The sequence below is a fragment of the Musca vetustissima genome, unplaced genomic scaffold, assembly GCF_032173495.1.
Source record: "Musca vetustissima isolate MV318-11 ecotype Yass unplaced genomic scaffold, APGP_CSIRO_Mvet_v1 utg2928, whole genome shotgun sequence".
Lineage (NCBI taxonomy): Eukaryota > Metazoa > Arthropoda > Insecta > Diptera > Muscidae > Musca > Musca vetustissima.
In genome coordinates this window covers 103451-116196 of record NW_026872991.1, presented here as the reverse complement: position 1 = coordinate 116196, position 12746 = coordinate 103451, and the positions used below count along the sequence as shown (strand labels likewise).

The 12746-nt window shown below is 31.6% G+C and overlaps 3 protein-coding genes across 3 annotated transcripts; 2 read left to right on the top strand and 1 right to left on the bottom strand.

The window, feature by feature from the left end:
• The first annotated feature begins 1005 nt into the window (after window positions 1-1005).
• Window positions 1006-2033, top strand: LOC133321836 (enkurin). The gene is made up of 3 exons (XM_061530910.1): window positions 1006-1426; window positions 1493-1764; window positions 1846-2033. The coding sequence occupies exons 1-3, from the start codon at window positions 1006-1008 to the stop codon at window positions 2017-2019; spliced, it is 867 nt and encodes a 288-aa protein (XP_061386894.1). The 3' UTR covers window positions 2020-2033.
• A 2686-nt stretch (window positions 2034-4719) lies between these two features.
• On the top strand, window positions 4720-5527 carry LOC133321825 (acyl-coenzyme A thioesterase 13-like). The gene is made up of 2 exons (XM_061530899.1): window positions 4720-4809; window positions 5182-5527. The coding sequence occupies exons 1-2, from the start codon at window positions 4723-4725 to the stop codon at window positions 5524-5526; spliced, it is 432 nt and encodes a 143-aa protein (XP_061386883.1). The 5' UTR covers window positions 4720-4722; the 3' UTR covers window position 5527.
• Window positions 5528-9097: 3570 nt separating this feature from the next.
• Window positions 9098-12368, bottom strand: LOC133321812 (ero1-like protein). The gene is made up of 6 exons (XM_061530888.1): window positions 12179-12368; window positions 11837-12109; window positions 9790-10466; window positions 9569-9722; window positions 9243-9397; window positions 9098-9167 (listed from the first exon to the last, which is right to left on the bottom strand). Exons 1-6 carry the CDS (start codon window positions 12317-12319, stop codon window positions 9116-9118), a joined length of 1452 nt encoding a protein of 483 aa, XP_061386872.1. The 5' UTR covers window positions 12320-12368; the 3' UTR covers window positions 9098-9115.
• Window positions 12369-12746: the final 378 nt, after the last annotated feature.

The window sequence follows — 12746 nt, the reverse complement described above, 5'->3', positions numbered from 1 at the left end:
AAACAAAATATAACAAATCCTTTAAAAGCATCAATGCATATTGAAAATTTGGTACAACAACAATAAAGTAGTATGTAGTTAGATATGCTTTAAATTTTATTTAACAAATGAACAAAACAATACAAAATAAAAATTTCACATTTTCGTTCGTAATTTGTTTACACATATTCAGTGCTATAATAGCGCATTTATATAAGAAATATTTATAAATTCAAACTACATACATATTTACATTCTATATACAGTAGACAAAGAAATCAAAAGAAATATTTTTTTTTTGTATACATTTATAATGATAATATTATATATACAATATATATTTATATATACGAAAATATCAAATGTAGAATGTTTTTAAAAAGAATTTATGTACTGCATAATAAAAACATATATAACGCTTGATGTATGTAATAGACAGTTTAATAAAATGCTCCTAGATTTGTATTAATAAAAAATTTAAAAAATTGTTTATTTTTATTATTTAAACATATCTAAAAGAGACTTGTTTAGGCCAGGCGTTTGCTTTACTTCTCGCCGTGTCTGATGGATGGGGGTGTACAAATGCTTAATTCTGTAAATACATAATTATGCTAAATGTAATCGGTCCGTCATTTTGTTATTTTTTGTTCGATGTTAATACATAATTCTAGTTCATACTAGAGCCAGACATGTACTCTTTCGAATGCCGTTGGAATTTTGGGATTCGGACGTTCCAGTTGTCGGAAATCATAACAGCTATCGAAAAAAGGATTTTTCTTTAAATACATATATGCAAACCTACAAATCAATATAATGCGCGTTCATTTGCCAATCGTTTGAAAATCACCAAAATTTCAAATTACATAGGTGGAAAAATGAAGCCATGGTTACAACATGTTGAGTCCTAATAAATATGTTACGACATGGTAACCTTTTATTTTTATTAATAGTATATTCAGCCATTGACGTCGGGAGCAATAGAAAACAACAAATTTTAAATAACAAGAATTTAACATTTTTTTTAATATGTCTCTGGTCTATATAACCTATCACGATGAGAATATTTTCGATGTGGACAATGAAAAGGATTCACTTACTACTCAACGGCAACGTTTGAAATACAAATCGAAATTCAATGAAATGGTTAAGGAACAAACAAAAGCTCGTCATGTCATTGATATGCCAGATCATCGGAAACTATTGACAAGTTCAGCGAAAAATAGTCATCAAACAATGGGTTATGCTATTACACCATTAGAAATGCCAAATAATTTCTTAAAAAAGAATCATGGCATTAAATGGCAACGTTTAAGAGAACATCAATGTCCACCGAAAAGAGAAATACCACCGGTTCCGCATTTTGAACATGTTCCCCATTCAGTGCATTCAAAATCCGCTGCGGTAAGAAAAGATGTCAAAGGTGGTAAGCAATTGTGTCCGCGTACACGTTACTTTCAGGATCATAAGCATCGGGCAAATTTTGTTGCCCTTAATGTGGAATTAATTAAAAAAGCTGAACCCAAACGACCACCACCACGATTTGTCGATACACCCAAAGGAGATCGTCATAATCTTCTGAATAGCGGCTTAATTCCTCAATATATTTGTTCGAAAAATTTCGGTCGAGTTCCCTGCTACATTGATCATCACAAGAAACTTTTGAAGCATTTGAATGAACGTTGTGCCCAGGCAAAAAAGCAATCGGAAAATGCTTGCGTTCGCTATATGGATCGTATGCCAAGTGTTAAGAAACTATCTGCAGAGGAGCGTAATGAGATATTACAGGTAAAGAAATTAAAAAAAGACGTATAAACCGAATATATTAAGCAATGCATTTAAAATACTTTTAATATATATTTTTTTCAGGGTCTTCGCACAAACTTCGCTAGTTTGTTTAAAAGATATCAAAGTCTTTCGGTGTGCACGGATACTGTGGCCAAACAGCTCAAAAAAGGAAAAATGGAAAACGAATTGCGTCAATTGGAACAGGATATTTATCTAATGGAACATAATCCGGAAATATACGTTTCAGCTTATTGAGATACGATTTAAAAATTCAATGAATGCACAAATATAACATTTAAATATACAAACATTTTGAAAAGTCTATTATTATTATTTTGTTAATAATCCGTAGTCATGGAAATCCATTTGAAAACTAGATAAATAAAAAAATATATAATAATAAATACAGAGTTGCATCAAATTCAATTGTCTGAACCATCAAAATGTATAAAAGGTGGGCTATGTGTGATATTAGTGCGGATATGGATGTTTTTGATTCTTTGAATGATTTGCGGCTGGCAAATAAACGGGTATTATATTGAAGGCTTTTAACTTTCCATATATGTATTTGAAGACTTAAAGGATAAGAAAATTAATTGACATAATTTTGTTTTTGTTGTTGTTTTTTTTTTCTTCGCACAACTTACGAATATTTCGCACAACTTAGAATATTTTCTTTTCGATGGCACTGGCATGTTCGAATCCAAAAATTTGAATGGAATTCGAAAGTGTAGATGTCTGGCTATGAAGTAGGAATATGAACATCGCACAAAAATTAACAAAATTGCAGACCTTTGCAATTTGATTTTTGGAAAGTAAGTAAAAAGTGTATGTCAAAGTTGCTTATGGCGCGGTGTTGTGTTGCAGTGTTGCAGTTTTTGGCTTATGGCGCGGATATTTTAAAGAATATTTTCTGAAGCATCAAAAGAGGCGTGGATTTTTTTAAAGAATATTTTCGGAAGCATCAAAAGAGGCGTGGATTTTTTTAAAGAATATTTTCGGAAGCATCAAAAGAGGCGTGGATTTTTTTAAAGAATACTTTCAAAAGCATCAAAAGAGGCGTGGATTTTTAATGAATATTTTCTGAAGCATCACAAGAGGGGAGGTGCCATAAGGAGTTGACCAATGGATCCCATTTTCGGACTTAATATAGGCTTCGTAAAGATAATAGGTTCTGCAAACTTTAGTTCAAATCGGGCATCCCAATCGCCTTATGTTGAATTTATAAATATTGAAAATTTCGATCCGTTGTGGGGGAGGTACCAGAAGGAGTGAACCAATGGATCCAATTTTCGGACTTGATCTAGGCTTAGTAAATATAATATGTTGTACAAAGTTTGATTCAAATCGGGTAGTCTGTTCGTATTATATTACAAAATTAATTTGTTGCACCGTTTTGACCATTTTGTAGGCAGGTACTAGAGGGAGTCGACCGATATTCCCCATCTTCGAACTTCAACTAAGTTTGGAAGAAATATTACGATGTGCAAAGTTTGGATGAAATCTCTTCTAGAGTTATCGTGTCCATCAGCCGGCCAGACAGACGGACGGACATTTGTAAATCGACTTCAAATTGCCTGATACCGATTAGTTCCAAAGGTACATTTGGATCAGGCACATTTGGAGTCTCCTTAAATGAGAAACAAACGTTTTGCAGATCATCTGTTTTTTTCTTAATGAATTTTACTGGACTTTGATTAAAAGGACAACATTCTAATAACATTTATGGTCTGTTCCAGAACCTGCAAGAATGTACCTTTTTTACCACGATAATTTTTTTTTTCCTTTATGATATCGAAAAACAAAAATATTACAAATTAGTAGATCCTTGTAGTATAGGAACAGACCATTAGTAACAATATTAATACCAAATATCTAGTAAACAGAGTGACTTAATATTCCTAGGATGTTTGGTACTGAAAACATCGGTTCACTTTTTGCAATAGTATGGTGGCAATTCGTCCTCTTTTTTAGAGAACTATCATCTATTTTAACTAGCTGTCATCTATAAAATTTATGTCCACTATCTGTCATCTATTTCTATAATCTGTCATCATTGTCATCTATAGTTTTAAAAACTTGATCAATTTGTATTTTTGTAAATTAAAACAAATTAATAAATACAATTAATAGTAAATTCATAAATATAAAAAAATCTGAATCTTAGCAGGAAAAACCATATAACTTCCCTCATTTTCGGTATTTTCAGACACATTTTCCAACCAATTTATCTGTTATTTTATATTTTGAGTATTTTAATTATTAAATCTTGGAATTTTCAGGGTTTCTGCACACGTTTTGAAACCGAATAGGTTGCAATTTGATCATTTGGATTCTATGTTTCTAGGAGTCCTCAATATAAAGAAACCCTCCCTTTAATTTCCTTTAAATTTTACGAAAATTTGCCGTCAACGGTGATTGCAATTTACTATTTCTTATTACATATGAGTTGCAAATTATCGTTGGAAAACATAGTCGACATAGGTCTTCTTCTTTGCTATGTTCCGAAGATTATTCGCTTCGGAAAATTTGGTCCGGTCGTACTTAGCGATTTTTTAAATCTAATTGTACGTTTTATACACATACTACAACTTTTTATTAATAATATATTTTTTTCTTTTTGTTCTCCATTTTAATTCTCAAAATCTGGTCGTCTTACAATAGTCCTCAGCTAACGGTTACGATCTATTTAAGACACTTTAAATAATCGTTTATCGATTGTTAATGTTCATTGGTTTGGAGCCTTGGCCGGGTTTTTTGTTTTTGTTTAAAATAGTTTATATTTAACGCTAAATTGATAAGTCTGGCAGCTACAAACATAATCATTATCTCTTGTTTATGTTTGTAGTTACATACATATAGATGTTCCGTAGATAGATTAAACTTTTTGTTGTTAGTTTATAAAATTCATTCAGCCACATCAGTTCCATTATTTCTATTAAAAATTACTATCCCAAGATGTCAGCTAAGCGTGGAGTGGAGTTTTTAAAATCTATTGCTGAATATTATGGAAAAGCTGGCGGCCATGATTCCCTCACCAATGTGGTAAATTAAATGGTTAATTTTTTTACACAGAAATTTCGCAAATGTTTCACAACATGTTTAATATTGAAAACGATCAAAGTGCTAGATCATTATGTAGCTATGAGTTTGTCGAACAAAAGTGAAAGTAAAAACATGTGGCAAAATCAAAACCATAGGCAAAATAAACTGATAAAAATGTGTGTTCTGATAAAAAAACATATTGGCCCATAAACGTGTTTATCTATAAAATTATGATGAATATTAAAAGATCATTGCTAAATTTTACATGAAAATAATTAGCACAGAGTTGATATGTGTACTCTATAATAAAGTTTAATTTAATTTAATTATGCTGCTTCTGATTTTATTTGTTATTAAATATTTTCTTTGCAGTTCAAAGTGACAGGTGGTGGCGATGGCCGTTGTATTGGTGAATTTCGTGTAGCAAAATCCCATTTAAATGCAGCCGGTACCCTGCATGGTGGATTTATTGCAACCATAGTCGATCATGTTACAAGTTATGCTCTAATGTCGGCCGATTCACATCCTGGCACAAGTGTCGATCTGCGCGTTAGCTATATGTCACCAGCCAAGGAAAATGATGATGTAATTGTCGATGCCAAAACATTAAAGGTGGGCAAATCTATGGCATTTATTGATTGTGTTCTAAAGAGAAAATCAGATGGTTCGATTATTGCTCAGGGTGGACAAACGAAATATGTTAATTTTAAAAAATAAACGTATATAATGTTGATTTGTTATTGTTAATAATGTGAATAAATATTGCATTTATATATTACTATGAATATACACGTTAATATGAAATAAACATAATAATAAAATAAATATATTTGTTGAACTGCCCTGAAGTCCTTCTTGCATCAAATATATTTACACATACAACAATAACAACTGAAACTTTACGACATTAATACTTATAATCAGTCGGTACGCTTACATGGGTTTATATTGGAATCATATCCATCAATAGTTTATTATACAGGATATATTAATTTTGTTTGTAACTTACCTAATTTTTAATTTTCGACCCTATAAAGGATATACTTAAGGGATGCCCCCTCCTACGATTTTTTTATTTTTAAAGTTTTAAATGGGCTGCTAACTTTGCTCATATAAATTTGAAGATTTAAAAAGCAAAAAAAAATCCTTATTTATGATGGCGGGCATGATAACTCCTCACTGGAACATCGGAATCCGAAAATTCCAACGGTGTTAAAAATAGTAGATGTCTGGCTCTCGTATTGATTTCGCACAACAATTAACAAAATGACGGAACTTAAAAAATTTTTTTTTTAGAAAATCGCCTATTTTTACCACAAACTAAGTTAAAAAATAAGGAAGTTCTTCACCGATTGACTTTATCCTAGTTCATACGATAGCTATACACTCCCAGAGAAACGTATCAAAATTTTGAACCGATTGGATTATTAGTTTTTGAGTTATCGTGTCCGCCATTCGCAAAAGAGAAAAACGCGTTTGAAGTTTGAGAAGCCCTTCAGCCGTCACTTGATGCTGACACAATAAATCGGCTATATTTTCAAGAGTTCTTGAGATTTTCACTTTTTTTTTGTGAATTTTCGTTTTGTAGGGTCTAGAATTAGAGTACATTCGAATTAAATAAACAAAATTTAACACCGAGAATGTGGGGGGTCCCTTTAATTAGCTTAAAATTTTATGTCAACATAAGGTTCGTTCGCTTACTTTTTCAATAAAATTAACTCAGTAAGAATTTGCAGAGAGTAAATACGATTTTTTCGTTCTCAAGAAAGAACAATTATATCGACACAGCTGATTAAAACAATAAACAATTTGGCGCGGCAAAAAGCAGAATTTTTATTAGAAAAATGGATAACAAACCTTGCATTACCTTTATTTATAAATACTTACGTTTTCTTCATCCACTTTAATGGTTAATGATACCAAATTAAAATAAAATTCACAGAATAATCAATTTGATTGAGAACAATTTTGTTGTTTGTTTACAAAACATAACAAAATAGCTGATTAAATATCAGCTGATGGTACAAAAAAATCTTAGTGAGTACATTTTTCCTTGTAAGAATTTTTCCTTGTACTGTCAAATGTGCTCTTTCAATTCACTCTCTTTTACTGGACTTTTGGGTAAACTGGTTACTTGTCCAGTAACATTTATTCAGTAAGTTCTAGTTCAGAGAGTAAGCCGTTTTTTGTCTCTTTTGCTCTTTTACTGAGAAAAGTAAACAGACAACATTCAGTAAGATTTAGCAAATAAACAGCTGATTCAAGAAAACCTTTGATTTGCGCCAAAATAAACAACAAACAAAGGACGAACACAATTATTTGTATTTGTATATCAAAAATAAAATGAATAATAACACAAAAATTGATTTGGTATGTTTTCGGGAACATTTAAGCTTCCTGCATGAATACATTGCACTCTATCGGGAACTTGCCTAAAATATATATAAGGAATTAGTTTCTAATTTAATGAACCTTTGCATTAATTACGAAATTTCTTTTATTTTCTGTAATTTGTATACAACTTAACTTCAAATTGAAATTTGCAAATTAAAAAAATGTTTTGAATAATTTTTTTGTTTGGTCATACAGCTGATCCAAAAATGGCTGAATTTGCAAAATCTTACTGCATAAAATTCTTTCAGTAAACTCCAGTAAGTTTGTTGTTCACCTGTCAAACTTGCTCTCTCACTTTACTCTCTTTTACTGGATTTTTGGGTAAACAGACAACATTTACTAACATTTGGTAACAATTGTTACCAAATACCGAGTAAACAGCAGAGTTATTTTGTAATAATTGTACAAATTATTGGGTAAACGAACAAACGGGTTTTAAATGGATTATGTGTAGATCCGATATTACGATACCCCAAACTCACACTCAAGACGCTGATACTACCCGAATTGGTGTATGGATCAGAAGCATGGGTACTTGCGCAAGGGAAAACATCTTCGATCCGATCTGCGACGACGGTGAATATCGTCGTAGAAAGAACCACAAGCTTTACCATCTATACACGGACATCGACATTGTCAGTCGTAACGAGCTGCAGCGACTAGGGTAACACACCTATTACGGTACTTCCAAAAGTTGTGTATTTTTGGAGAGATTGGGAACGTTTTCTATAATTTGTAATTTTGAATAAAATATGTTGTAGTATAAAATGTCCATACCAATAATATTGGTCCCCTTTTTGGGTAGCTCCTATATAACGGCCCTCCCTTTTTGTCATTTTATCTATTTTGAGGATTTGGAACACATCTCCCAGCTGAATTGGCTGTATTACGTTACCCCTTTTATATTAAAAGAGGTACATTTTCGTGCTGAAAATTTTCACTTTAGATCCTACGTTGTATTTTATAGTTACCAGTGGAATTTTCCATTACTTCGGAAGTTTTAACCTCACTTTTCAAAATCATTTATTGTAGTATAGTTTTGTATGGGTATGGAAATTTAAATTCAATTAAAAAGTTGGCCTTTTCCATTCATTTATCCTTCAAGAGGAAAAGTTACTAAATCGCAGATAATAAAAAATACAGATTAGAAAGTTGGCAGAAAGGGGTAGGTTTCTTTATATGGGAACCATGTCCAAGTTCCAAAACAATATCAGTTTACCAACCTGTTGATGAGCTTTAAAAATGGACCTTAGGGCTTCTGCTTTTTACAGAACTTAAAATTCCAGGAAGGCACTAGTGATGGTAACTACAATGTGTGTTCATAGCATAAAAGTGTACACTTTAAAATTAAAAAAAAAAACACATTTTTTTTTTGAAAATGTTCTACACTTTTATTTCAAAATTGCACCTGTATAATTTGTTTTGTTTATTTTTAAATATCATTTGTATAAATAATATACAACATATTAAATATAGATATATTACAAAGTTCATTTAAATACACATAATAAATATACTTAAAATCTAATTTATGTTTGGGTAGTTTATAAATAAATGTAATATACGTGTATAAGAGGATGTTGGGAGGACTTGGGAATAAAGGGGCTAAAAATAAATATTGATATTAGAGCGGAAAAGAGAAACCTTAAAATTTCCTTTTGGTATGTCCAAATCACTATTTTATACTAATATTGGATGGATATTTTAGCAGAAAGGTATTTTTAGTGTATATAAAAAACATGTAACAACAATAATAGTTTTAAGATAAATCAAAACAATTAACGGATGAAAAAATAATATTCTAAAAAAACATAAAGGATGCCTCAACAATTGTCAAATATAAATTAAGTATTCTATGCCTAAGGAAATGGTTTGGCTAAGGTAATGTCTTTAACTATCACTGTAACTCTTATTATCTAAGAGATTTTCTAAAGTTTTCCATTTCGTAAATACTATTAGAGAGTCTGAAATAAAAAATAAATAGGAAGAATATTAGTAAGTAATGAAATCAAGAAATAGTTTCAATTATGTTTGCATACCTTCCAAATGCATTGAATAATGCAACAATTTCGCTGCGCTTCAATCGGAAAATGGGATCAATTTCAATATGTGGTTTCTCCCATAAACCGCTTTCGGTGGCAATGTTTAATTTTTCTGAATATAATATTTTTAAAGCTGTACCCAATCCCTGAGTCTGTAATTGAATAATAAAAAGTTATCATAAAAAAATTCATAATCTATCAATATTATTTATTTTTTTTAATTTCAATATTTTTATTTTGAAATTGTTTAATTGTGTAATTAAATTAATACAAATAATAAAAAAGTGTACATATAAAGTTAAAAAATATTAAAACAATCTTACCTGTAATTTGCCCCACAATTTACACTTATCACAACCAACACAATCCATAATGCGAGAAATATTTCTAAATTTCTCTTTAAATTCATACTTAAAACGTATGCCCTGAGGGCTGTGCGAAAACAAGGCATTCTCATCAAAATGATTTGGGAATGACCTAAAAAAAGATGGATCACATTTGTATTTGTATTATCAATGTTGATAATATGATTTGTTTTACTTACTCTATCACGGATAACAAATCATTAATGGCCATTTTGGTCTCCTGATCCTCCTCAACAATGCCCGTGTAAAAATTCTCCCTTCTCAGATAGGGTGCTGCCTTTTCCAAAGCCCTCAATTCCACCAAATAGATAAAATATAAATTTCTCAACCAATGTGGTCCTTCACCATTCGTTGTCTCCGGACTAAATCTACGTTTAAACTCTTGAATATTATGCCCCCATACACCTTGCGGTGATAGGAAATCTTTCGTTTCCGAGAGTAAATATTTCGAACATAAATGTATATTAATACTGGTGTGTAGACCGGAAATAATACGATAAAAGGCACGCTGTTCCAAACACATTTTGTGTAAATCGATTTGAGCCAAGTAATCGGAAAATGTATTGCTACGATTTTGTACACCAAAACAATTCTCCTTATAGATGCTATTCCAGACACGATGTGCCGATTCGCCTTTATAACCCGTATAACGTTCTGGATTTAATAGTAAATCGACATATTGACTGCCTTCATCATTTTCATCGATAATACAAAAATCTTCTTCGGCTTGATCATGTTTGGCCCATAGTTCGAATTCTTTGTGTGCCTGATCGCTAATACTGGTATCGATAATGCCAAGTACGCTGCTAAAGTCATCGGCATCCGAACAGTCTGCATTTTGTGCTGCTTCAGAATACTAAAAAAACAAAATAAAATGGGTGTAGGTATTAAATTAAAATTTTGTTTGTAGAATTGAACAATTATATATATTGGAAGATATATCTAAATCTGAACCGATTTTAACAATACTTCTAACCTATACTTATAGGCTCGATTAGATACGCTGCACAAAAGTTCGGACAAATCGAATGAAAATATACATGGGAGCTATAACTAAATCTGAACCGTTTTTTTGTATCCAATACCCAATTTTTTTATATGGAAGCTATATTTAATTCTTTGCCAATTTCTTCCCAACGTAGCAAACGTCATTTTAAGCTCAATTCGTTAGGCTATGCAAAATTTTATGTCTATAAAATCGATTGAAAATATGTATGTCAGCTATATCTAATTTTTAACCGATTTCGACAAAATTCAACTCACATAATAGACTTAGATCTGTGTGCTGCTCAAAATGTTGCCTCAATCGGACCAACTTTGTGAGTTTGGTACACCATTTACACAAAATCGAACGAAAATATTTATAGGAGCTATATCCTGTTCTGAATTGCGTTATTTTATACTCCATTTGGTACGCAGTACAAATTTGCATGTCAATACGACAAATGAGATATATCGGAGCTTTATCTAAGTCTTGACCGATTTTCACCAATTTGGTGCAAATAAATGTGCTGTGCCAAATTTCTTACAGTTCGGATCATAAATGCGACATAAATGTATAAAATATTACATCAACAGATGGACATGTATAAAACAATACATAATATAGTCAATCAGGAGGGACCCTGCAGGTCTGTATTAAAATGTCTAGCAGTTAAATTTACTACTTTCAAAATCGGTATACCCAAAAAAAGGCTAACATATAATACGAAAACAATATTGGTCTTATGGTATAAAAAGCAATAAATCAATCAAAGATTGAATTCAAGTTAAAGACAATTTGATAAGAGGACTGACTACCAGTCAACGTAATACATACTCCAATTATGAAATATAAATACGTACATATATATATTCAATTGAAGTGGGGAAATAACACAAATAGATAACAAATAATCAAAGCAACGCACGTTATAAAAAGACCAGATAAATTATAAAAATACAAAACATTATATAAAATTAAGCCACGCTAGCAAATTAACAGAAGAGTTTTATTTTCAAACAAAAAATGGGTTTACGTGTAATTGATGGCCTTTGGAAATAAAGAAAAAAACACAATACGCCCACAACAACATTTAAATAGATATCAAGCAATGGTGGAAGCTTCAGGAAAACTACTGTATAAATATTAACTTAATTAATGGCAATAATGTCAAACATACACGTATGTATGTCTATGGTAATGAAGCTGATGACACAGTAAACTAAATATATGAAGACACTTACCTTATATGCCGTTGGTTTCATAAATGGATGATTATCTCCATGTTCCATTAAGCCCGGTGGTATTGTCTGTTCTTCACAATTTTCCACTTGGCAAAAACGCATTGCACACTTACTATCATCTGGCCAAAAGGGGCAGTCTCGATTTAAATTCACTCGGAAGAAGCGGAAATAGTTTTTCACCAACAGACTTTTTAGTCGGGGATAGATTTTAATGTTATTGAAATGATCCACCGTATCCACCTCACAGCCACAATCATTTATAGAACCCTCCAACTGTAATTTGTTAGAATTTATTAGCAAACACTTATTCAAATATGCCATTGCATGCATTGTGCGCCTTACCTCACAAAAACAATTCTTGTTATTTTCGTCGGCAACATATGAGGTGAAATATCCACACGACAAATGTGTTCCATAGAGGCACACAAGCAGCAAAACCACAAATAATGGTATTCTATTCGCTGTACAGAGCCACAAAGCCATGACTGGTATCGAGGTCAGTTATTAACTAGATTTCAACAGTTTGTTTGTGTCCTTGTTGACGGTCACAACATTGACCATAGAATCGAAAATAATCCGATTGAGAGAAAGTCGGGAAACTAAATGGAAGGTGGTGCAATAAATACAACAATGTCAAATCACAACAAACAATTTATACACCCACCCCCCCTCACAACAGAGTAACAGCACAAACAACCGACGTAAACGAACGAATTAAGATCAACTAAACTGAAAAAAACACGTCAGTTTTTTATCCCCTTCAAGGGCTACACTTGTTTACAATTCGAATTTTTTTTACTTTTGTTTTGAACCGTAATTACCGGTTAGAATGCATTCAATAACATTCACTTTTTCACTATTCACCTGAATTCCTAAACACTTTCATTTATTTTCACAAGAGTTTTTAGTT